The following is a 22,083-nucleotide window of genomic DNA, read 5'->3' on the forward strand; positions in this document are numbered from 1 at the left end:
CTGGCTCAGTCAGTAGAGCATGCAACTATTGATCTCGGGGTCATGAGTTTGAGTCCCACATTGGGTAGAGTTTACTTAATAAAAACAAATTAATAATAATAATATAAAAGAATAAGTGCTTATTGCATGTAACTGATTTTGGGGGAGCAGTGATCTCTGTGCTGAATAAGTGAACTAACCAGGAGTCTCTGTCCTCAGGGAGCTGATTCTTTTAAATAGGGTGGACATGCACAAATGTGCAAGAGCATCTAGTCATATCAGTAGCCAAGACAATGAACATACAGGATTTAATACCTTCAGACTATCTGTGGCAAGCATTGGGGATTATTAGGTGGTTGGGGTGGAGTTTAATGGAAATAAGTGAGTAGCAGAGGGGTCAGGATAAAATGTGGAACTTTCCTTGGTTATACTTCCTGGAAGAAGTGTGACTTTGGGAGCTATTTGAACTATGAGAGGCAGAAAACTAGGCATTGGCTTTTCCCTGAGAGAAGGCAAAGATTTAAGACTTAGACATCTTGCACCTGGGAAGTAGGCCACTGGGATTCAGATCAGAACATTGAACATTGAAATGGTTTATTCCTGTGACCCAAGAGACATCTTGTCAGATGCTATTGGAGGATAGGACATGTGTTATTTAGTGGCATTTATATAGCACAGTGTCTAAGAGTATAGGCCCTAGAGTCAGACTGTTTGGATTTTCATCTGGGCTCTACCACTGACTAGCCATGTGACTTTGGGCAAGTTATTTAACCACTGTGCCTCAGTTCCCTCATCTGTAAAATAAGGACAATAATAGTATCTACCTCATAGGGTGGTTGTGAGGATTAAGAGTTAATATATGTAAAAGGTTTAGAACAGTCCCTGGCATAGAGTAAGCACTTTATAAGTGTTTATTATTATCTAATTATTGGTCTTTAGATCCTGAGAAATATACTGGGTGCTTATAGTAATTATGGTGTGAGTTTGGGAGCATTTATATTCCAGACCATCTCATGGAGTGATTAGCTCCTCAGCAGTGGCTGTGGTAGAAATGGTGATAACATCTGGCTCAAAGATGGAAGAACTTTCTTCCAACTGCGATTGTCCCAGAGATGAATGGACTGTCTTAAGAGAGAAGAACCTCTTCATTGTTGTGGGTGTTAGAGTTGAGACTAGGTAACTATTTAGTGGGGATGTTGCAGGAGGAATTGAAGGACGGAAGTGGGGTTTTGCTATAACCTAAATTCTCTGATTTCTTGATACTTGTCAGCAGAAGTGTTGGCTGTGGGGTGGGGATAGTGCTGCTTGAAATATGGGGGACTTGTCTAATTTTTTTAATATATATTGTAAACAGAGTTGGGTGGTCACTTCACTCAGAATGCTAAATGCACATGGATGGAGCTGGGATTAAATGTCATGTTCCAGGATCTAAAATCTCTCAAAAGCACTTTTGAAGCTCAAGAGAGAAAGGTTTTGATTTCTGCTTTGCTAGCAATTAGCTGTGTAACCTTGGGCATGTTGCTTCCATTCTCTGGGCCTCAGTTTTCTAACCTAGAGCATAAGTGTTTAGACTAGATTTTTTCTGTGGTCTCATGATGTCTTACTTTCTGTGTTGGAAGATATAACTCTCTGAGTGGAAACAAGTGGATGAAGAAGACATTCATGCATTCAGCAAATGCTAAGTATCTGCTAAGTGTTAGGCACTGTACTGGGCTTGGGGGAGAAAACAGTGAATAAGACAGGCGTGGTCTCTGCCCTTTTAGCTCCACATTCCAGTGCAGGATACAAACAAAAAAAAAAGAATTATAATACAGTTTAATAAGCATTCTAAGAGGGGCAAACACAGAGTCCTGTGGGACAAGAATATTATCCAGAATAATTTTGACACGAGAACATCAGAGAAAGCCTTCTGGAAGAGGTGGCACTTGAGTTGAGTTTTGAGATGGGGGCTGGGTAAGGATAGCAGCAGTTACATAGTTCTTGAGGCAAGAGAACCTGGTGGTTATGAGAACTATGGTAGGCTCTGTTTAGCTGGAGAGTGGAGAATGAGAGGGCACTGGTGAAAGCTGAGGTTAGAAAGACCAAAGGATACCAGATTGGGAAGACATTACATGGCATGTTATGAAATTTGCCGTTAAGGCAGTGGGGAGCTATGGAAGGCCTTTAAGCAGAGGGGTTATATAAGTCAGGCTTCAGCTGCAGAAATTGAATCATTCTAGTTATTTTCAGTAGAAAGAGTCCTAATGCAGAAAATCAGGTGCTTCCAAAATTGGGGGAAGGGCTGGAGGGGCCCCTTTTAGGCTGGGCTTCTAGGAATAACTCCCAGAATACCAGGGGAGCTGTTTTCCATGCCACAAGCAGGAAGGTGAGGCATCAAGGGCTTTGGAAACACACCACCTTATCTGAAGTCTAGGAATCAAGAATCTGCTACTGCCTTAACTATTGACTAGAGTATCATCATACCTCCCAGATCTTCACTGACAAAAACATTAAAAATAAATAAAATAAAATAAAATAAAATAAAAATAATAAATAAAATAAAATAAAATAAAATAAAATAAAATAAAATCCCATTCTCTGATTCCTCAAATACACAAAGCCAGTGAGCAGACACTGGGGCCTATGGAAAAGCAGCATGGCTGCAGAGAACCCTAAAATCTCCATCACTATGCTTGCCAACAGAAGCAGCAGAAATATGGCTTCTGCGTCATTACCTCCTTCCAAATATTGTGCATATGCATATGATTACCAGAAATAAATCACGTCCAGAACACTGGATGCAAAGGAGCCTGAGAAAGGACAGGCTGTTGTAGGTTTTTGGTTTTGAGCTTTTCAGCAATATAGGAGGGCAGGCTAGATGGAGGGTGGCTTGGATCCTGAGCAGCCAATCTATAGTATCTACCATGGGATTAATAGGAACAGAAATGTTTTTGAGACCAATAATTTGGGCAGGAGAATAGAGGCTGAACTGGGGAGAGAGAGCAGCACTAGAGACCAAGTAATGGATGGTAATGAAATCAAAGATGATGAGGAACTGATTAAAAATACCAGTAACAGGGAGACAGAAGAAGGACACATGAGAGAGAGATTAAAGAGGAAGAGAATTACCAGGAGTTAGAGGACTGGTTGGCTGGAAGCAAGATAAACAAGAAGCAAGACTTACGGATATCTCCTAGGGTTTTTTGCAAGGAGGCACTCTTACAAGACAGGGAACTCAGGAGAAAGAGGAAGCTGGCAGGGATGGGAGAAGATGATTTCAATTTTGGACTTATTAAGTTTGAGGTTCTTATGACATGTTCAGGAGGAAATATCCAGAAAGCAGTTGGAGATTCATCTCTGGAATTCAAGAGAACTACCTGGGACTCATCAGCAGAGAATTGTAAGCTGTACGTAGGCAAGGACTTTGTTCCCCTTGGTGTTCAGTAACTTTGTTGAAAGGAGGTGCATCAGTGTGTAGTGTAGGTGGTAGTTTAAGCTTTGGGAATGGATGGGTGCACCATTCTGTGCAAGTGTGGAATGAAGATAAGGGGACTGAGATTAGAAGAACCCAGAGAAATCATGGCCCTTAATGACTGAATGAAGAAGAACACAGACAGGAAGTAAAGACTGTACAACCAGACAGGTCATGTGGATGATGTCACCAAGGCAAAGAGAGCATTTCAGGAAGGAGAAGGGCATCAATGGAATCAAGAGAGAGAGAAGTCAGGGAAAATAAAGATGGAAAATTGGGCATGCCATTTAGTAACAAGTTGGTCATTTGTTTATATTCACAACAGGTTCTAGTTTCCTATGAAATGATGGGAGTGAAAGCCAGGCTGCAGACAATGAAGTGGAGATAGGATACAATTGCACTTTCAAAGGCAAGGAGAACAAGAAACAATAGGTGTTGGCAAGGATGTGAAGAAAGAGGAACTCTCTTGTACTGTTGGTAGAAATGCAGACTGGTGCAGCCACTGTAGAAAACAGTATGGAGATTCCTCAAAAAGTTAAAAATAGAACTACCCTATGATCCAGCAATTGCACTGCTAGGCAATTACCCAAAGAATACAAAAATACTAATTTATAGGGATACATGCACCCCAATGTTTATAGCAGTGTTATCTACAATAGCCAAATTATGGAAATAACCCAAGTGGCCATTGACTGATGAATGGATAAAGAAGTTGTGGTATATATACACAATGGGATATTACTCAGCCATAATGAAGAAGGAAATCTTGCCATTTGCAATGACATGGATGGAGTTAGAGACTATTATGTTAAACAAAATGAGTCAGTCAGAGAAAGACAAATACCATATAATTTCACTCATAAGTGGAATTTAAGAAACAAAACAAATGAACAAAACAAAAGAGAGCAAACCAAGAAACGGACCCTTAACTATGGAGAATAAACAGAGGGTCACCAGAGGGGAGGTGGATGGGAGGATAAGTTAAATAGGTGATGGGGATTAAGAAGTGCACTTGTGATGAGCACTGGGTGATGTATGGAAGTGTTGAGTCACTATATTGTACACCTGAAACTAATATTACACTATATGTTAAATAACTGGAATTCAAATAAAAACTTTTTTAAAAAAAGCAAGGAGAAAGATTCCAGTTGCTTACATTATGGTACTGTCCTGGTCACTAGTATCTGTCTCAACACAATCTAGCAGAGTGGCTTTCAAACTATTTTGGCATTACCTGCTATAAGAAATTCTACAGGGTGCCTGGGTGGCTCAGTTGGTTAAGTGTCTGACCGGCTCAGGTCATGATCTCAGTGTCCGGGGATTGAGCCCCATGTCAGGCTCCATGCTCAGCGGGGAGTCTGCTTCTCCCTCTCCCTCTACCCTCCCCCAACTTGTGCTGTCTCTCTGTCTCTCTCAAATAAGTAAAATCTTAAAAAAAAGAAAGAAATTTTACATCACAACCTAGCACATTTATATTTATATATAAGTGAAACAAAAGCTTTATTAAACCATAATTATATGGACATTTCATATAAATGGAATCATACAAAAGCCTTTTTTGTCTGGCTTTTTCACTTAGCATGATATTTTCAAAGTTCATCTATATTGTTGAAGTAATAGTACTCCATTCCTTTCTATGGCTGAATAATATTCCATTGTATGGCTGCATCACATTTTGTTTATCCACTTAACAGTTGATGGACATTTGAGTTTTTTCCATCTTTTGGCTATTGTGAGTAATGCTATTATGAACGTTCATGTACAAGATTTTGTGTGGACATTTTTTTTTTTCATTTCTCTTAGGTATACACATAGAGGTGGAATTGTTGGGTCAAATAGTATACCTATGTTTAACTTTTTGAGGAACTACCACACTGTTTTCCAAAGTGGCTTCAACCATTTTGACCAGCAGTGTTATGAAGGTTCTGAGTTTTCCACATCTAGCTTTTCTATTATAACCATTCCTGGGCCTTATTACAAATAATGCTGTAATAAATACACTGCATTTGCATTTCCTGCATTTGATTTGCATTCTCCCGATGGCTAATATGTTGGGCATCTTTCCGTATGCTTATTGACTATTTCTTGGGAAAAAATGTTATTCAGAACCTTTGCCAATTTTTGAATTGGGTTATTCTTCTTTTTATAATTGACTTGTAAGAGCTCTTTATACATTCTAGGTACAAGTTTCTTATCAGATATATAACTTCCAAATGTTTTCTTTCATTCTGTGAGTTGTCTTTTCATACCCTTGATAGTATCCTTTGAAGCACAAAAGTTTTTAATCTTGATGAAGTCCAATTTATCTATTTTGTTGTTGTTGCTTGTGTTTTTCATGTCATATCTAAGAAATCATTGCCAAATTAAAGGTCACAAAAATTACCCCTATTGCCCTCATTTTGTTAAACTTTGGCACAATATCATTATAACATCTAAGCAAGTAATAGTGATTCCTATTATCACCAAGTGTCCAGCCTGTTCAAATTTCCAGTTGTTTCTTAAATATCACAAATGTGTGTTTGCAGAAGTGTGCATACACACACACACACACACACACACGTTCCACCTAAGTCAAAGTTTTTCCTATTTATTTATTAAAAATCCAGGTTGTTGGTCCTGTAGTTGTTTTGTCTTTATTTTTTTTAGTCTTTACCTCCATATTGCAGTTTAATATGTTTTTCTGTCCTCTTGTGTGTTCTATAAGTTGATAATTGATCTAGAAGCTTGATCTGATTCAGGGTTTTATGTTGTTATGTTTTGGTATGAGTCATTCGTAGGTGGTGTTATAAGCCCAAACCTTTGAAGTGGGGACTTCTTTGGGTTTCATTCTATCTTGTAGGGCTAGGGGCCATTTTGTTTATAACCTGCATTCATTCAGAATTTCCAGTCATTTAGTTAAGATGAGTGACTCTTCTAGCCTCAACGATTTCTAGAGAATAAATAGCAATTGTCATTCCTCTTAGAGTCTATAATATTCCAGGAGTTCCAGAACTTAATTTGTTCTACTGCTGGCTAATCTAGTTTCTGCCCCACCCCCACCCCCCACCAATATCTATCTGTTTATTTTTACAGTCCTAGGATGTAAGAGGAAGAAGGGCCCTTAGAGATCTGTATAAGGGATTCCTGGGTTTTTGAGATCCCAGGAACCTGCTGAAATTGCATGTATTTTTTCTGAGGTGAGGGTTCAGAGCTTTCACTGAATTTTCAGGTAGTTTTAAGTCCTCATGTGACGAAGGGAGATGGAGGCCGGGAGAGGGGAAAGGAGGTGCCCAAAAGTCATAAAGCAAGTTTAAAGTAGGGCTGGGAGTAAATCTGAAACCTTCCTGTCCAGGGCTTTTTCCCTTGTTCCAGACACAGAATCAGGAACACGGAGCAGGATAGTGATTACAAGCATATTGCAAGTTTTGTAGAGGCTTTTTCAGTTGCAAAGTTGGCTTCTCTCCATTGTACCTAGCTTGCTGTAAGAGTGCAGTCATAGTCTCAAGAAACCATAAACAGGAAAAGAAATTCACCTGCAAGTGCAGGGATATCAGAGAAGGCCAAATAGAATTGGATTTTGGATAATTTGTAGTGTGTCTTTGTGGTTCTGTTGACAGCACTGGTTTTTTGAATGTGTATAGCTAATTATGAGTTGCCAGTAAATACTTAGGCAGTGGCCAAAGGACCCTTTGCTTCCTCCTTGGCCCAGACTCCAAAATAAGTGGATGCCAAGGTATGCCTCCTCCCTACCTATTTATCCCTTTTCCCCCGTTCCTTTTCCACCTTCTTCAACCATTTTCTTCCCTTATTTTCCTTCACCCTTTTTCTTCACCTTGTCCCCTATCTCTTCTCCCTCCTTCCCATCTTTCCTTCTCTTTCCCCTGCTTCCATTAGTCTTCCCTTTATTCCTCCTTCTCCCTCTCCCGCCACGCCCTCTTCTTTCCTCCCACTTGTGTGCACCCTCCCCACTTCCTCTCCCTACATCCCCCCCTCAACCCACCCCCAACAATTTCCCCACCCCCACGCCAGAGCCGGCGGCCATTGGCTCGCGCTAATGGTGGGGGGAAGGGAAGGCTTGGGCCCTCCGATTGGTTGCCGGGGCTAGCACGCCAGCTGAAGTCCCGCCCCACCCAGCGAGTAAGCGCACCGCTGCAGCATCTGCTATTGGCCGAGGGGACTGTCAGCAGCTCCGGCTGCTCCTCACGCAGGCGCCCACAGTCGCTAGGTGAATAAAAACACCGCCTACGGGCTGGGGAGGGGGTGGGGAGAGGAGAGGGAGAGAGCCAGCAAGGCAGGTTTTCAATGAGAGGCTGGAAGCCGGGAGCACCGCGGAGAGACCAAGGAAGCAGGCTAGAAAAACGAGGAAACTAGGAAAGCGAACGACCTAGAGGGAGTAGGGGAGACCGAGACTGACCTGTAGCCAGGCAGGTGGACAGACGCACGTCCGGACAGACAACCGAGCAGGCGCAGGAGAACCTCGCACTGGTTCCTCCCGCCTTTCCCTTTGAAAGCCAGGATTTTGCCTTTTGCTTGGCGCCCGAGAGAGAATGCTGGACTCTGCCGACTTCAGCGCGAGCTAAGATTTCTCAGCTAGGGAAGAAAGATCAGCTTAATCCTGAGAAGGGGGAAAGCAGTCTCCCCTGTCCCCATCCCCCCCCATACCAAACTGGGGCGCCAAACCCGGCCCTTCCCCAACCACCGACTTCCTCCTCTCCTTTCTAGCATGGTGGCTGTATGGACAGTCTGACAGAACAGAGACTGACATCTCCCAATCTGCCGGCCCCCCACTTGGAACACTACAGTGTTCTGCATTGCACCATGACCCTGGATGTGCAAACTGTAGTTGTTTTTGCCGTGATTGTAGTCCTCCTGCTTGTCAATGTCATACTCATGTTTTTCCTGGGAACGCGCTGAATGGAGTCCAGCTTCCTGAGCTGTTGCGAACTCTCGCTTTGATTTCATCCCAAGAACCACCGAGAATAAAAAAGAGACAGACAGACAGAGACAGGGAAAGAAAGGGAGAGAAAGAGCAAGCTTTCTTACTCAGGGGGGAAAACGTTTTGAGCTTCAACATGGCCTCGCTGTGATATGTATGACGTTGGTATATTATCTCTCCCTAAATCTTTTGTCATGTCTTGTCTTTTAAATATGCCTGTGAATGTAGTTGCTTATTGCTTGAGTAGAATTGTTGATAAAGAAATGCATTCTATTTAAGTGTGCATGTGTGTGTGCATTCGCCATCTATGTGACGTTCACGGAGCAAGATCTGCGTCCTTAAACAGTGGCTTTGCTGTTTGTGGTGTTTTGTCAATTCATTTTCTTGAAAACTTCCTTTAAATTCTATCAGAGAATTTTAGTCAAAAATTCTCTCTTGCCATCAGGAGTGAATTTGGGGTTGTTTGTGGCCAAGGATGGTTGTGGGAACAACGTGATGGATTTTTGAGATCTTAGGAAAGACAGTCCTGCACTGGGTGTTAAGAGGGGGAAAATGATACAAGGAATGAATTTAGAAAAAATGATTCTTTAGTTTCAAATGAGAAGTAAGAATTTGAGAAGTGATGTGGTCGGGTGTGTTGAGCTGGCAGTTGGTGATTTTGTCCTTTGACTCAATTTGCTGTCCAGGGTTTAGTTCATAGTTTCCAATTTGGAGAGAAGCCACCTTTAAAACATTTCTTAAAGCATTAAATGTCAGTTTCTTTGGAATTATGGACTGAGGCATAAAAACCTTCTTTGATGTTTATGAATTGGCAAGAGGAGACATTGACAAGAGCTGGTTGGGTTCCTTTTCCCAAAGAAGATTGTACCCCTGGATTTGAATTTGTGGATTTTCTCTGTGTGTCCTCTGAAAAACAACAAAAGCCAGCTCTTTACCCACCTTGGGAATAATAGTTTTTGTATATGCCTCTTTTGGATAATCTTATTTGCAATGATGTTCTTGAACTACAATTTTAAATAGAACTTGATAGTGCTAATGATAAAGTGGTGGGTTTTGTTTGCTTTCTTGTTCTTTAAAGATCAGAGGTCTCTAACTGAAAGATTTCCATAACAAAATGAAAGTATGTATCATGCTAAATTAAGAGTTTTGAGCACCCCCCCCCAAAAAAAAAGTCTGGGTGGAATAGGATGAGAGCTGGGGAAAACATGAGCTAGAAGCAACATTCAATTTTGACATATATTTGCATTTCTGTATCAGATGGTAGTGGTGGTCGTTGCTGTTATTATTGCTGTTATTTTCGTGTTTTTCTTTCTGCTGAGAAAGCTTTTGGAAAAGCCAGGAAAAAAGGTCTCTGATGCCAATGTGCATGATACTTATTTTCCTCCTACCTCCACCCACTGATTGGCAGGTATTCCTCATTCTGTGTTTACCTGACTTGAAATAGTGCCGTTTCTGGCCCATGTAGCAGTGAATCAGGGTGCATACAGTCTACACACATGTTCCCCCTACACCCATGGGGGTGGCTGCTCACGTGTGATGTACGAATCTGCTGGCATTGTGCTGTCAAGTTCCATGTCCTATTGTTCAGTGTCTTTGGAAATGATTATGAAGGGAAAGGGGCTGTGAAGGGGGCTCTTGAAATTGTCCTGGTCTCAGAACCCAGAGAGTATTATTTAATGGCGTCAGAAGAGGTTTTGAGCCTCAGGGTGTGCTCTTGGTTCCATGTGGGTAAAAGGCTTTTTATTATGATTATGATTATGATTCTGTTGGTACCATGGTATAAGCATGATCTGAGAAGTCTGCTTTTTCTTGGGAAATCTGGGAAGATTCTTATTTACTCTTTGGTTCCTTTGTTGGGAGGGGGGCTGGATTGAACTGAACTTGTTTCTTTGCAAAGAGAATCTTGTGATCCACCCCCCCCCACCACATACTCTTAGCTCCGGCAGTATATCTAAAGTAAGCTTATGTTTTGGCTGGGCACTTTGTTTTGAGACACATTGGACAGGAAAATCTCTAGGCTGGGCAGCTACAGACTTGGGTTCTCTCTTTTGAGAGATTATTTGACCTTGGGCAATTTTTTTAACTTCTTGATGTGTTTGGGGTTCCCTGTAACATTGGCATTTGGGGTTGGTTGGACTAGGTGACCTCCAAGTTATTGCATTTGGTGAGTTTGGGTGCCCATAGGCACTTGAAATCAGAGGGGGATTAACTGTAAAGACAAGTGAAAAGGAAAATGAAATATTAATCAATGGGTGATAGGGCAGGGGAGGAAAAACCTGGTTGCTGATATCTGGAGAAACTTGTTTTACCTAAGGGATTTTTTTTACCTAGATGTGTGGGAAGAAAACTGGACTACAACAATGTAATGCTTTTTCGTTTTTTTTCCCCCTTTAAGGTGAGAAGGGTTCTCTAAGGCTAGTCTTTGAGCCAGGTTTGTGGCAAAGTAGTCTCATGAAATGCCACAACCTTCACCTCTGGGTGCCTGAAGACCTTTGGCAGAGAACCTTTGGGAATGTATGTGTGTAGGGTGTGTGGCAGTGTCTGTGGGTGTGTATGCACACCCTTCTGTGTGTGTGGAGGGGAGAGGGTGCACACTCTTGAATGTGGGTGGGGGTTGGTTGTGCTAGGAATGAGGAAAAACAGCAGGGCATGCATTGAGTGTTCCATAGTTCTGAATGGCCTCCTTGTGCTAGGGCCTGTAAGGATTTGACTGGTGCCAGAATGGATGGGCATTTCCCCTACCATTCCTCCGCCCCCCCCCCAATTCCTTAGGCTAAAGGGGTTGCTTGGCTGAGTCCTTCCATCAGTAATTTAGCTGGCAAAATGGGTAAGCATTTTTCAAATTAACTTATCTCTAGGCAAATAAGGGGATGTTGCTAGCCAGATGGCAGGCCACCCAAGAGCAGCTAAAAGGGAGTTTGGGAAGTAGAGAACCAGAGTTGGCAGTATGACTTTTTACTTGTGTGAATCCTAAAGGTTTGGCATTTCTCCTTCAGACTTGTGAGGCTATGCGAAAAGAGAAGAGTGGGAGAAAATGAAAAATGCAGCCCAGAGGAGTGGAACCCTCTGCATTTGACTTTTTATTCTTCCCTCTCCTGCCTCTTCTCTTCATCTTCTCCCTTCTGCTTTTACTCTCCCCTCTGATACAGCCTCCTCTACCCTGCTCCCATCCCTGCTCTAAGTGGGTGGGTGGTGGGAGAAGGAGGAGTAGGATGAGAAGAGGGCTTTTCATCTCTGATTGTCCCAACTTTTCCTAACTAAGTTTCTAGTTTCCTTTCCTCCTCTCTGACCTCTTTGGATAGAGGATAAGCTTTTGCTCTTAGAAAGGACAAAAATTCAAGCTCAGAAATTTTCCCTCCCAGCTCCCCACCAGGGGATTCAGGAGCAGCCCTTTACCAGTATCCTAGCAACCTCCTACATCACTCAGCTCCTGTGGAGCTCTGGAGCCCACCCTTTAAAGGTCCAGGCACAAAGTCCTCTAGAGAAAGGGAGCTGGAGCCCAGCAGGACTTGGAGAGATGCTTTTGGAGAAGTGGACAAAGAAAGAGCAATTGCCTGCAAATACCTAGAAAACATCCACAGAAGGCATGTGGAACCTAGCCTCATTCCAGCCATGGGGACTGTTTATTGGAAGGCTCCTGGGTTCAAATTGCTTTCTCCTTTCTTCCAAATGCCTTCTTAAGATTAACTGAGTCATTTCACAGTCCAGCTTTAGTGCAAAGAAGTCTGTAGACCCTGAGAAATATTTTTTTCACCCTGACTTTTGGCTGAGGTAGGGAAGAGGTGAAGGGATAGTGTGGTGTGAACAAACTGAGCAATGCTTTTCCCCCATTGAGACAGCCCCTATCTGTCAGAACCTGTAGCACTACTTGTGTATTGTGCCCCCAATTTTGTTTGTGGCTTTGGGAGCTCTGCTCAGGCTGGCTGCAGTGTGAAATTTAGGGGGTTTTACGTCATTGGTCTCTGAGTAGTTTCCAAATGGGAAGGCTGGGCAAATTAGGAAGTCCATTTTGATTGTGGGCCTGGTGAACAGGTCTTGGGCCTTGGCTGATTCTCTCATGCACCGGTGTGGGTGATTAAGTTTTTAGGGAGCTGAGAGATCCTAGTGAGCCTGTGGGTAAGGTACTCTTCTGCCCTGTGGTGAGGGTCAGATTGAGAGTGCCTGGGTATGACCAGAAGGCACAGTGTCACAGTTGCAGGGATGGGCCAAAATGTCCTCCTAGCCTTTGTCTGTTATCTTGGCCTCTGCTGCATTTGGACTGTGGAGTGTTTGCTCTGGACAAGAACATAATGGGAATTGAACTTATTCTCCCCAAATAACTGCCTCCTCAGAAGATCTCACACAAAGCTTCTGGATCCAGCCCCAGTAGCTTTGTCCCAAGAAGTGGGATGGAGGCGAGGAATCTTATACTTTCTGGCTCTTACTTCTAGTTCTACAACTTGTTCTAGGCCAACTGAGGCTCTGGCTTTCTAAGAATCCTTGATCAAAGCTTAGCTCTTCTGATATCTGCCCAGAGTGTCTCCTGTCATTAGGTGGGTCTAGCTCTCAAGAGCATTTAGTTAAGCATGCTTCAGCCTGGCACCGAAGCACAAAGTGGAAAAGCTATGAAGGGCTAAGTGCCTAAAGGATAGAGAAGACTTGGGATACAATCCAGTAATGACAGTACTAGTAATCCCTTGCTAGTGCATGGGTCTGTGGAATTTATAAAGCAATTTCATATCTTTTCTAATTTTGTGCATCACGTCAGACTTGTGAAGTGGGTACGGATGATTGTTATTCCCCGTTTTACAGATGAGGTAAGTAAAGGTTAGAGGTATTGGTGGGATGGACAAAGGTCTGCCTTTCAAATGGAAAGTGGGGAGAGTCAGAGTTGATCATTCCTAGCTAGTGTGAAGCTGAATGAAGTCAGGTGGAGAGGGAGGTGTGTGAGTCATTCCTGAAGTCATACCAGCTTCCTCAGCTTACTCACTTGCATTTTTAGTGCTTTTTCATACTTTTCATTTTTATAGAAATTTTGCACAGAATTCCTTATTGAATAAAATGCCTTTTTATCTTGAATATATATCAAAGAGTTTCCTTTAGTCTTATGAAAACTCAATATTTGGGATCTTTTAGGAGAATGACAGTGGGAATTGACAAATCCTCAAATACAGAATGTTTTGAAGGAACTGCAGTTTCCATACAATTGTCTTTCCTTTCGAAGTACTCTTATTTTTCTATAAAAATGTGCTGCCCAGAACTGATTATGCTACTGCAGGTGCTACTTGATTAGGATTAAGTACAAAGGAACTTTATTCTGTCTGTGAAATATCTAATAATATTGCCTTCTACTGGTTCTCAACCCTCCCTGAATATTCAGATCAGTTGGGGGGTTTTTAAATATCCATAGCAGGTCCCCACTCTGTGAAATTCTGATTTAATTGGTGTGGGATAGGTCCCTGGCAGCTTTTTTCCCCTAAATTAAAAATTTAAGGCTCCCCAAAGTAATTCAAATGTGCAGTCAGCATTAAGGACCATTGTACTGCCTTTTTGGACTGTAGGCTCAAATGCTTTGCTGTTTAGTCCAGTCTTCTACTCTGTTGTGAAATTTGTTGTTTGAGGCTTTTTTGAACCAAATTCATTTTTTTGAGTTTTGTTTGGTTAGTCCATTCTAGCTTTTTATGGGCTTTAATTTTTTCCCCCTTATACTGTGCAACAAATTAGCAGTCCTTTCTAGCATTGCATCAGTTAAACTTTATTTCCTTTGGTTGGTCTATTCATGCTTTGGTGGGTGTGGGGAGAGGCTAATTTCTTTTTCTTTATGCCATGAAACAGATTAGCAGTTTCTTCTAGCATTGCATTATTTGGAAACAGAATAAGTACCATCCAAATTGGTGATTCAAAGAAATGTTCAATATGATGGGGTTAATTTCACCAGAGCCCCTTCTTGGAGTTACAGTCCATTAATTTTTGTGTATATCTGGTCAGCCAGGCAGAATCCACTGGACTTTACCATCATTTATCCTACCGATAATGAGGTTATGTGTTAATGTGTCATGATAGATTTGTTGTATGCCTTGTAGTCATGAAGAGGTATGCTAGGTTCATGGTAATCACCTACCAAACCAGTGACCTCATCAGGAAAAGGAGTATGAATCACTTGGCATCTTAATCCTGGTAAATCCTATTGCAGGCTCCAGAGTTCTCTATTTTCTTTTAATACCCATAAACTGTATGTTTCTTTTTTTCTTTTTAACTATGTTTCTTAACTGGGTCCAGGATTTGCTGAGGGCCAGTGCCACAACTGTAGATTCTGTGTACCATCACTTTCTTTTCCCCCTTTTGGAAAAACAGGACATCATAGATGTAGCTTTAAAACAGAATATATTTGGTTTTCAAAAAGTTCAGGAAAATGTTTGTGCATGTTTCACTTGGTTGGCTGAATTGTTTCTTTTTTTCTTTTCTTTCTTTATATATATTATATATTATTTATGTATTTATATATTATACTGACATTTTATTTTATCTAAATTGTATTAGCCAAATATAGTACATCATTAGTTTCAGATGTAGAGTTTAGTAATTCATCAGTTGTATATAACACCCAGTGCTCAACCCTCACGTGCCCTCCTTAATGCCCATCACCCAATTACCCCATCCTCCCACCAACCTCCCCTCAAGCAAACCTCAGTTTTTTTCCCTATAGTTAAGAGTCTCTCATGGTTTGTCTCCCTCTCTGATGACTTCCCAGGTTGAATTGTTTCTATTAACCCGTGGTTCTCAGCCCTGGCTGCACATTGGAGTCACCTGAGAAGTTAACAAGACTAACAATTCCCAGAATTTCTGGGGGAGATCTGCTGAGGCCCTGGCATCAATATTTTTTAAAAGCTCCATGACGTGACAGGAATGTTCAGCCAGGGATGAGAATGACTGCTATGTTAAAAGGAAATGTCAGATCAGCCTGAATCTAGCTTATCACACGTGTGAATAGTCAGGCTTCGCAGATGGTGAGATTTTATTCTAGGATTGTGGGGGCCTTGACAAATTTGAGGGGCTGGTGCCCACTCTAAAAAGGACTCAACCCTAGAGACTGAGTAGTCTGGGGACCTATTTGGATTTAAAATTATCAGCTGTGAGATCGTTTGTACCCTTCAGGAAAAAGAGTCAGTCCTTGTGTGTTAGCTGTAATACTAGGGAAGATTCCATTCATTTTCTGGGTGACCTTGGGTAAATAACTCCCCCCCCCTGAAATTTGGATTCCTCATCTGCAGATAAGATTAGGAGGATTAGATAGCTTCAAAGATTTCTTCTGGCTCTAATAATGCATGCTTATTTTGTGATTAATAAAAATGATCAAAATGTTTAAGAATACTATTATTCAAAACCAGCAGTAGTTCACAGATACCTTTTTAGCAAGTTTGGAATGCATAACGTGATTTTGTGGGTAATAGACTTGCCTTCCTAGTTATATTTGGCTGAAGTTTCTTCTAAAACTCTCAACTATAGGTTGTATTCATTGAGCACACAGTGGCTGCCAGAAGGGAAGGGAGCCCTACAGTGAGCTGAGTGGCAATGGCAAGGCAGTTTGAGATTTAGCAGTCATTAAAAAGATACGTTGCATGGATAATTGAGAACTGCCTCGTATAGATAAAATGCCACTCTCATAGGTCTGGGAAAGGGGAAAAGGGGCTGGCCGTTTTGGCAGCCCAGAACCCCTTCCTGTGGTGTTTTAAGTAGCCATTTATTTAGTTAATACCAATACTGTTAATAAGAATTGTAACAAAGTTCCCCAGTTATTTCATTGGCTACTTCCAAAACCCGGAAGTAGTTGAGGAAACTGAGGCATAAAGAGATTAAGTGACTTACTCAAGGTCACACAGTTCAGGAAGTGGTAGTTCTTGACCTAGAATCCAGGCCTCTTCACACCATATCCTGCAGTTCTTCCAGTGTAGCCTACATAGTGGACCCTAGTCAGAATGTGGTCATGACTCAGAATTGAAGGGGTTCCACTAACATAGAGCAGAACTCAGGAAGAAGCTTAGAAGAAAGGGGAAAAGGGCCAACCTGGAGGAAAAGGAAACATTAAGGGAGGGATGTGTTTTCGAGGTAAGTTCTTTCTTGCTCTTATCATTCTTCTGTGCTCATTTCCCCCCGACAAAAATTGGCCATTTGGTCTTTGAGCATCAAGGTCAAGAGTTGGTAGCAGAGGAGAGGGAAAGTTATGCATCCATAGCAGAGACACAGTGTATGGAAGGCGGACCTTCAGTGGGAAATAAAAACACTGGAAGTGGCCTTGGGGCTCCTGGAAGAAAGCCATGGCTCTGTTCCTACCTTGCTGCCAGAACTTGATCAAGGCCCTTCCCACTAGGCCTCAGTTCCCATGTCATTAAAATGAGGAGTGGATTCAATAGAAGATCCATGTTCTCAAATGAAATTTGAGCCAGAAACGTCTATATAGAACAGGAAAAAGCAGAACTAGTATGGTTGAAATGGGCCTCGGACAGAGGTGGAGGACAGAGTCTAGAATTTCAGGTAATCATCTTGCCAGTGTAGACCTGTAATTACTGGAATTGGGATTAGGAGAGTGGGGATGGTTTTTCCCAGTGCAGGCAGACTGCTTGGAAGATAGAACAGCCTTAGGTGGGAGAGGGGGTTCAGGCAGAGAGAGAAGAATACCTTGGAGACCTGCAACATGCCTCTCCCCTTTCTGTTTCCTATTTTACAAGTGAGACAACTAAGGGAAAAGGGACTTGTCCAAGGTTTCAGTGATAGGCCTCGGATCCTGACTCCTCAAATCAGGCCTTTATCCTCTGTAACCTGCTACCTCTGCTATAGGGTGCTGGCTCAATACTCCTTTGGCTGGATCAGAGACCTGAATGCACTCTCAAGTGTGGCTGGAGAAAGCAAGCTGACAGAGAAACTGGGAGAACAGTAGCATTATATAACCTCCTGGAGGGGGGCAGGCCTGTCAGCAGCCCTTGGGGTGCCAGGCACTGAGATGAGGGATGAGGAATCCTAAAATCTCCTGCAGACTACATTAGTTTTCCTGAGGGAGGGAGCCCTGGATGCAGCCCTGTATTGTGCAACCATCTACCCTCAGGGCCCAGAAGAGGCCAGCACTACATATCCATAGCCAGCTCTGGGAATAGTTCTGGCAGCTCTGATCTCTCTGCCTGCCTGCCTTCATTAGAGGAGGGGGAGCGATGCACCTCCATGCCCAGCTGGCTGCAGGAAGGATGTGCTAAGAGCCCACCCTCCACCCCCTCAGAATGTGGTGCCTAAAGACAGCATCTACTTTTAGCTGTACATCCCACAGCCTCTCCTCCGCCCACTGTCTTCCTTCCTCCTCCCTCTGTGAACCCTGCTGGTTGGCAGGAGGGCTGGGCAGTAGTGGGTGCTTTGGTATTGGGAAAGAGGCGGGCACGGGAGAGCCAGGCAGCCCTAGGAGAGGCTGTGGTAGACCTAGAATAGTGGGAGGGCTAGAACAAAGGCAAAATTATGAGACTGCTTTGTGCTTAGGGCCCAAAGGGAGTGGAGGGACTTATTAATTTCTTTTGCACTTGCAACCAGTGAGGTGTTTGTCTTTAAGAGTCTAGGTTGAACTGCACAGGAGGGCTCAGGAAGATTTATTGGACAGAATGCACATAGACACTTTCTGTACTTAGATTTAGCGAAAGGCAACTGGGGCTAGTGATGCTCACTTGATTCTTGACTTTCCCTCTTGATCATTGTCTTACACTGCTCATTGGGTTTTACAAATTATCTCACTTGATGTTCTCGGTGGTCCTGTGCAGTAGGAAGGGCAGGATTATCATTTTACAGATGATAAAAATGAGGCTCAAAGATCTATTGTCATATAACTGATCTGGGCTCAAGCTCTGGAAGTTATAGTGCCATTTAAAGCCATTCCAAGCGGCTATATTTTCTAGAAAAGGAGTATTGCAGCGTTCTCAATCTAATTGCCTTATTGTGGAAGCTGGAAAACTAGGCCCAGAAGGAGAAAGAACTCGCCCAAGGAAACACAGTATGTTTGTAGTAGTATCAGAACTACAACATTGCCTAGCAAGGATGTGAGTTCCTGGACCCGTGAATTATAAGCTGCTCTCGCCTTTCAAGGATGGTGTGGGAAACCTGTATGGTATGATGGGAAGCAAAGGGTCACTGAACTATTAATCTGTCATTTAGCTCTGTGACCTTGGGCAAAATGCTTAGCCTCTCTGAGTTAGTTTTCTTTTCTGTTAATTGGGGCTGAAAATCCCTGAGAACTCTCTGGGGCAGAAATCTCTCTGTGTGACTGCTATAATGGAGGGAACTGATACTCAGTAGCCCTTTGTAAAGGTTTTATTAATGAAAGACATACACATGAATTAAGAGGGGCTGAAAATATGAACTCAGTCATTGTGTGACCTTGAACAAATACCATTGTCTTTTTGCCTTATTTCTCCATCACAGCACGAAGGACTCTCTTTTATTTCCCTCCCTTAAAAATATAAAAGTCCTATGACCTGGCTCATGTCTTGGGACCTTACTGGAAAGCTATTTTTTTTTTAAGGAAGCTTTCTTTTATTTACCCTCAGCTCCATCTCCCCCACCAGGCCACACACATATTGCTATGAATAGCAGATGAGAGTTCTCTCTCCCTGTCTCCTGCAAAGCTAAAAGAGGAGCTTGGAAGAAAGCCAGAATTAACTGTGCTTTTATTTAGTGCCTCCTCAAGTCCATCAAGCCAGAACCATCTAGGCATTTGGCAATTAAAAATCAATTCTTGGCCCCCAGGTTCTTGGCTAGGATTTGTGATGAGCATTACTGGGTTTTCATGATATGATTAAGAGTTCTGTTAGAAATTTCAGGCTTCTGACAAATGACCTACTTAGAACAAATCAACACTCTTTACCTTTGTCTGCATCATTTTATTTGGAAAATCCTCATTGCTCCAGAGGGCAGGGTAAGAAGATAAGTACTATGGTATAGTCCTGCCACATTGGCCTTTTCTGCACAACCCAATGAGGTGAGCAAGTCCAGGATTATTTCCCATTTTATGACTAAGGAAATTGAAACTCAGAAAATTGCTCATATTGACTCAGATCAGTGCTGCCTCTTAAAAACAGTGGTGTGCAAGGAAGAGCTTAGCATGTTATCAACCCACCCATACCAAGTGGCCTAGGGCAAGGAGATTGTTCTAAAGATGCCTTCTGTACTTTGCTTCTATCTAGGTCTTGTTATAAAAGTTAGTCAGTATCAGGTAAGACCAGACAGATGCCACTAGATAATTCTGGCTAGGTTGGCATTGACCTAATTGGCAATTCAGATACATCTATTTGACCTATGGTATGTCCATTCAAATATCATATCACCCAGGGATGCATGAGAGGCCTTGCCAAGTGCAGAAGGGTGACCCTAGATTCTATGACCCTTCATGTTCAGTTTGGAGGTTTTGTTTCTGTGAGGTATATTTGGGATACACATGGGATACACACGTGGAGTACACTTTCACATTGACATGCTTGGAGCACATACATTCAGTTAACCATGGGGTACACTCACACTTGGGCATACTCTCTACAGGCAGGGTATACACACAAAGACACACGTGATGGATGCTTATGCAAATTTGTATGTGTGGATACACATGCATGCATATAAAGCACAACTGCACACTCAAATACACATAGGGCACACTGAGATGCACATTCAGATATGCTCCTATCCCCATGACATACACTCATATCCCTGATACACATTTTTAATGATTTACTTGGACAAACCATCCTTTTCCCTTGAGACACATTTGAACACACCTCTGGTACACACTCACATGCCCCATACATCCCTGTGGGACACACTCTGATCCAGAACATATGCTACCCCTTAGGACCAGCTTGCTGTCCCAGTTTTACAAGCAGGGACAACAGGGCACTGGCCCCATCTGGTGGGCCTTTATCAGTTTGCTCTGGCTCTCTCTTCCTTTATCCCCAAAATCAGGCTTCAGAGGGCAGTGAGCTCAGGAATAAAATGGATACTCAAGATGGCATGTGTTATAGTAGGATCTTCAAGGCAAACAAAATTTACAACTGAGCCCTCAGATGTTGAGCTAATAAGCAGATGGAGAAGAATGGAGAAGATAAATTGACATTACTCAATGCAGAAAGCTTGAGCCTGCTCCTCCATCCCCCAGTCTACTTACAAACCACTATGGAATGATTTGATTGTGAATAATGTCCTAGAAAACCTAAAGGAACTGAATATTAAAGTTAATTTTTTGTCTTGGGAATGAAGTAACAACTTGGACCAGAGCAAGTATATCTAAGTAGTGCGTGGGAGGATGAATAAGGGGAGCACAGAGCCCCAACTTCTTCTGGGTCAAGGATGGGTAGAGAGAACAACCACATTTTTTTTAACTTTTATTTGCATTTTTTTATGCAGAACTTACTATTTACTCCCAGACCATAAGTTTTTGTTTCTTCTGTTTCTTTTGGGATATCTTTTTCTTCTGGGCACACCTGACCTACCAACTCCACCATTGAAGCAATGGAATGGCACACATTGCTTCTGCAAAGTGACATCCTTCAGATACTTGGTTACTTTTCAGATACGCATATCCTTGATGGCCTGGGTAGTTTCACACGTGTTCCTGAAGTGAACACAAAGATTTGAACCTCTTGCTTTGTGTGATTTTTTTAGGGTTTTCTGGGTCAAATGAATAGTGAACCATTTTCAGAGATCACCTCAGGCTTCCTGAATAGCCGCATTCTTAATGACCACAGCCCTGCCCCTAGGCATAACAGCTTGAGCCATCTGGCCCCACTAATGAAGACCTGCTATTTTAAGAGTTTCTCAGGCTGGAAACCAGGTCGGGATGTCCTAGGGAGGCCTTTCTGGCCTTTAGTAACCAAAGGCTGGAGCTGGAGGGAGAGAACCCTAGACTGGGTCTGGATTGAAGGGTATGAAGCAGTGAAAACGTAGCTAGAGTTTGCCAGGTTTGCCCTGGCAGACCTCAGAGCAGCAGCCTCAGAGCCTGAGCAGGATACTGTTGACTGTGACAGCCTTATGCTCATTTCTCAACTTTGGACTTGAGATCAAGAAACATGAATTCCAGTTACTATTCTGCACCTTAGGGTGTGCCTCAGTCAGGTTTCCCTCCTCTGTCTGGGTCTTATTTGGTCTGTAGGCAAAATAGCCATATGCTGGCAAGACTCAGATAGATGAAGAACTGAGAAAAATCTTTGCAGATGTACTTATTCTTCACCCACAAAGCTGTACCCCCATCCCTAAGCTAGTCTCGCCCACCAGCAATCAGGCCTGATCCCTATCACAGTAGCCATAAAAAGAAAAGGGGGTCAAGGGAAGGAAACCTCATGGTGTCAGGTTGGGCAAAGTCATGCTGAGGTCACCCTCACCCTTACAGATGCTTTTCAATGCTAAGTCAATCCTTTCCCAGAAAACAGGTTTGCAACATTTAGGTGATCATACAGTTTTGGCTCCTTGGGAACCCTAGGCAGTGAGGAAAAGTGGAGGACATCAGGATCAAGGACTTCTTCCTAAACTAGGAAAAGCAAGGTCAGACCATCTATACCTGCCACCTGCCAGAGAAAGCAACTTGGAATGGCAGTTCTGACCCCGGGAGAGTGCCTTATTCCATTTTGTGTTCAGGGTCATTTCACCTGCTTTGTTGAAGGGGATGGGTCAGGAACTACACTATGTAGCTCAAGTTCAGATTTCTCCACACCCCATACATAGTGGGCAAAGTTCTTCTAAGCCT

The 22,083-nt window shown here is 42.7% G+C and overlaps 1 protein-coding gene across 4 annotated transcripts in view; it reads left to right on the forward strand.

Moving 5' to 3' along the window:
- The first annotated feature begins 7,682 nt into the window (after window positions 1-7,682).
- ARHGEF9 (Cdc42 guanine nucleotide exchange factor 9) overlaps window positions 7,683-22,083 on the forward strand; it is a 171,996-nt gene continuing 157,595 nt past the window's right edge. For 2 of the 4 annotated variants that reach the window (XM_040631093.1, XM_040631100.1), the window contains exon 1: window positions 7,683-8,510. In XM_040631093.1, coding sequence (XP_040487027.1) covers window positions 8,502-8,510 — 9 coding nt within the window. In that variant the 5' untranslated portion in view covers window positions 7,683-8,501. The remainder of the gene's footprint in view (window positions 8,511-22,083) is intronic. The other 2 variants (XM_040631094.1, XM_040631106.1) reach the window with 1 other exon arrangement.

This window comes from Ursus maritimus, assembly GCF_017311325.1.
Source record: "Ursus maritimus isolate PB19 chromosome X unlocalized genomic scaffold, ASM1731132v1 scaffold_X1, whole genome shotgun sequence".
NCBI lineage: Eukaryota > Metazoa > Chordata > Mammalia > Carnivora > Ursidae > Ursus > Ursus maritimus.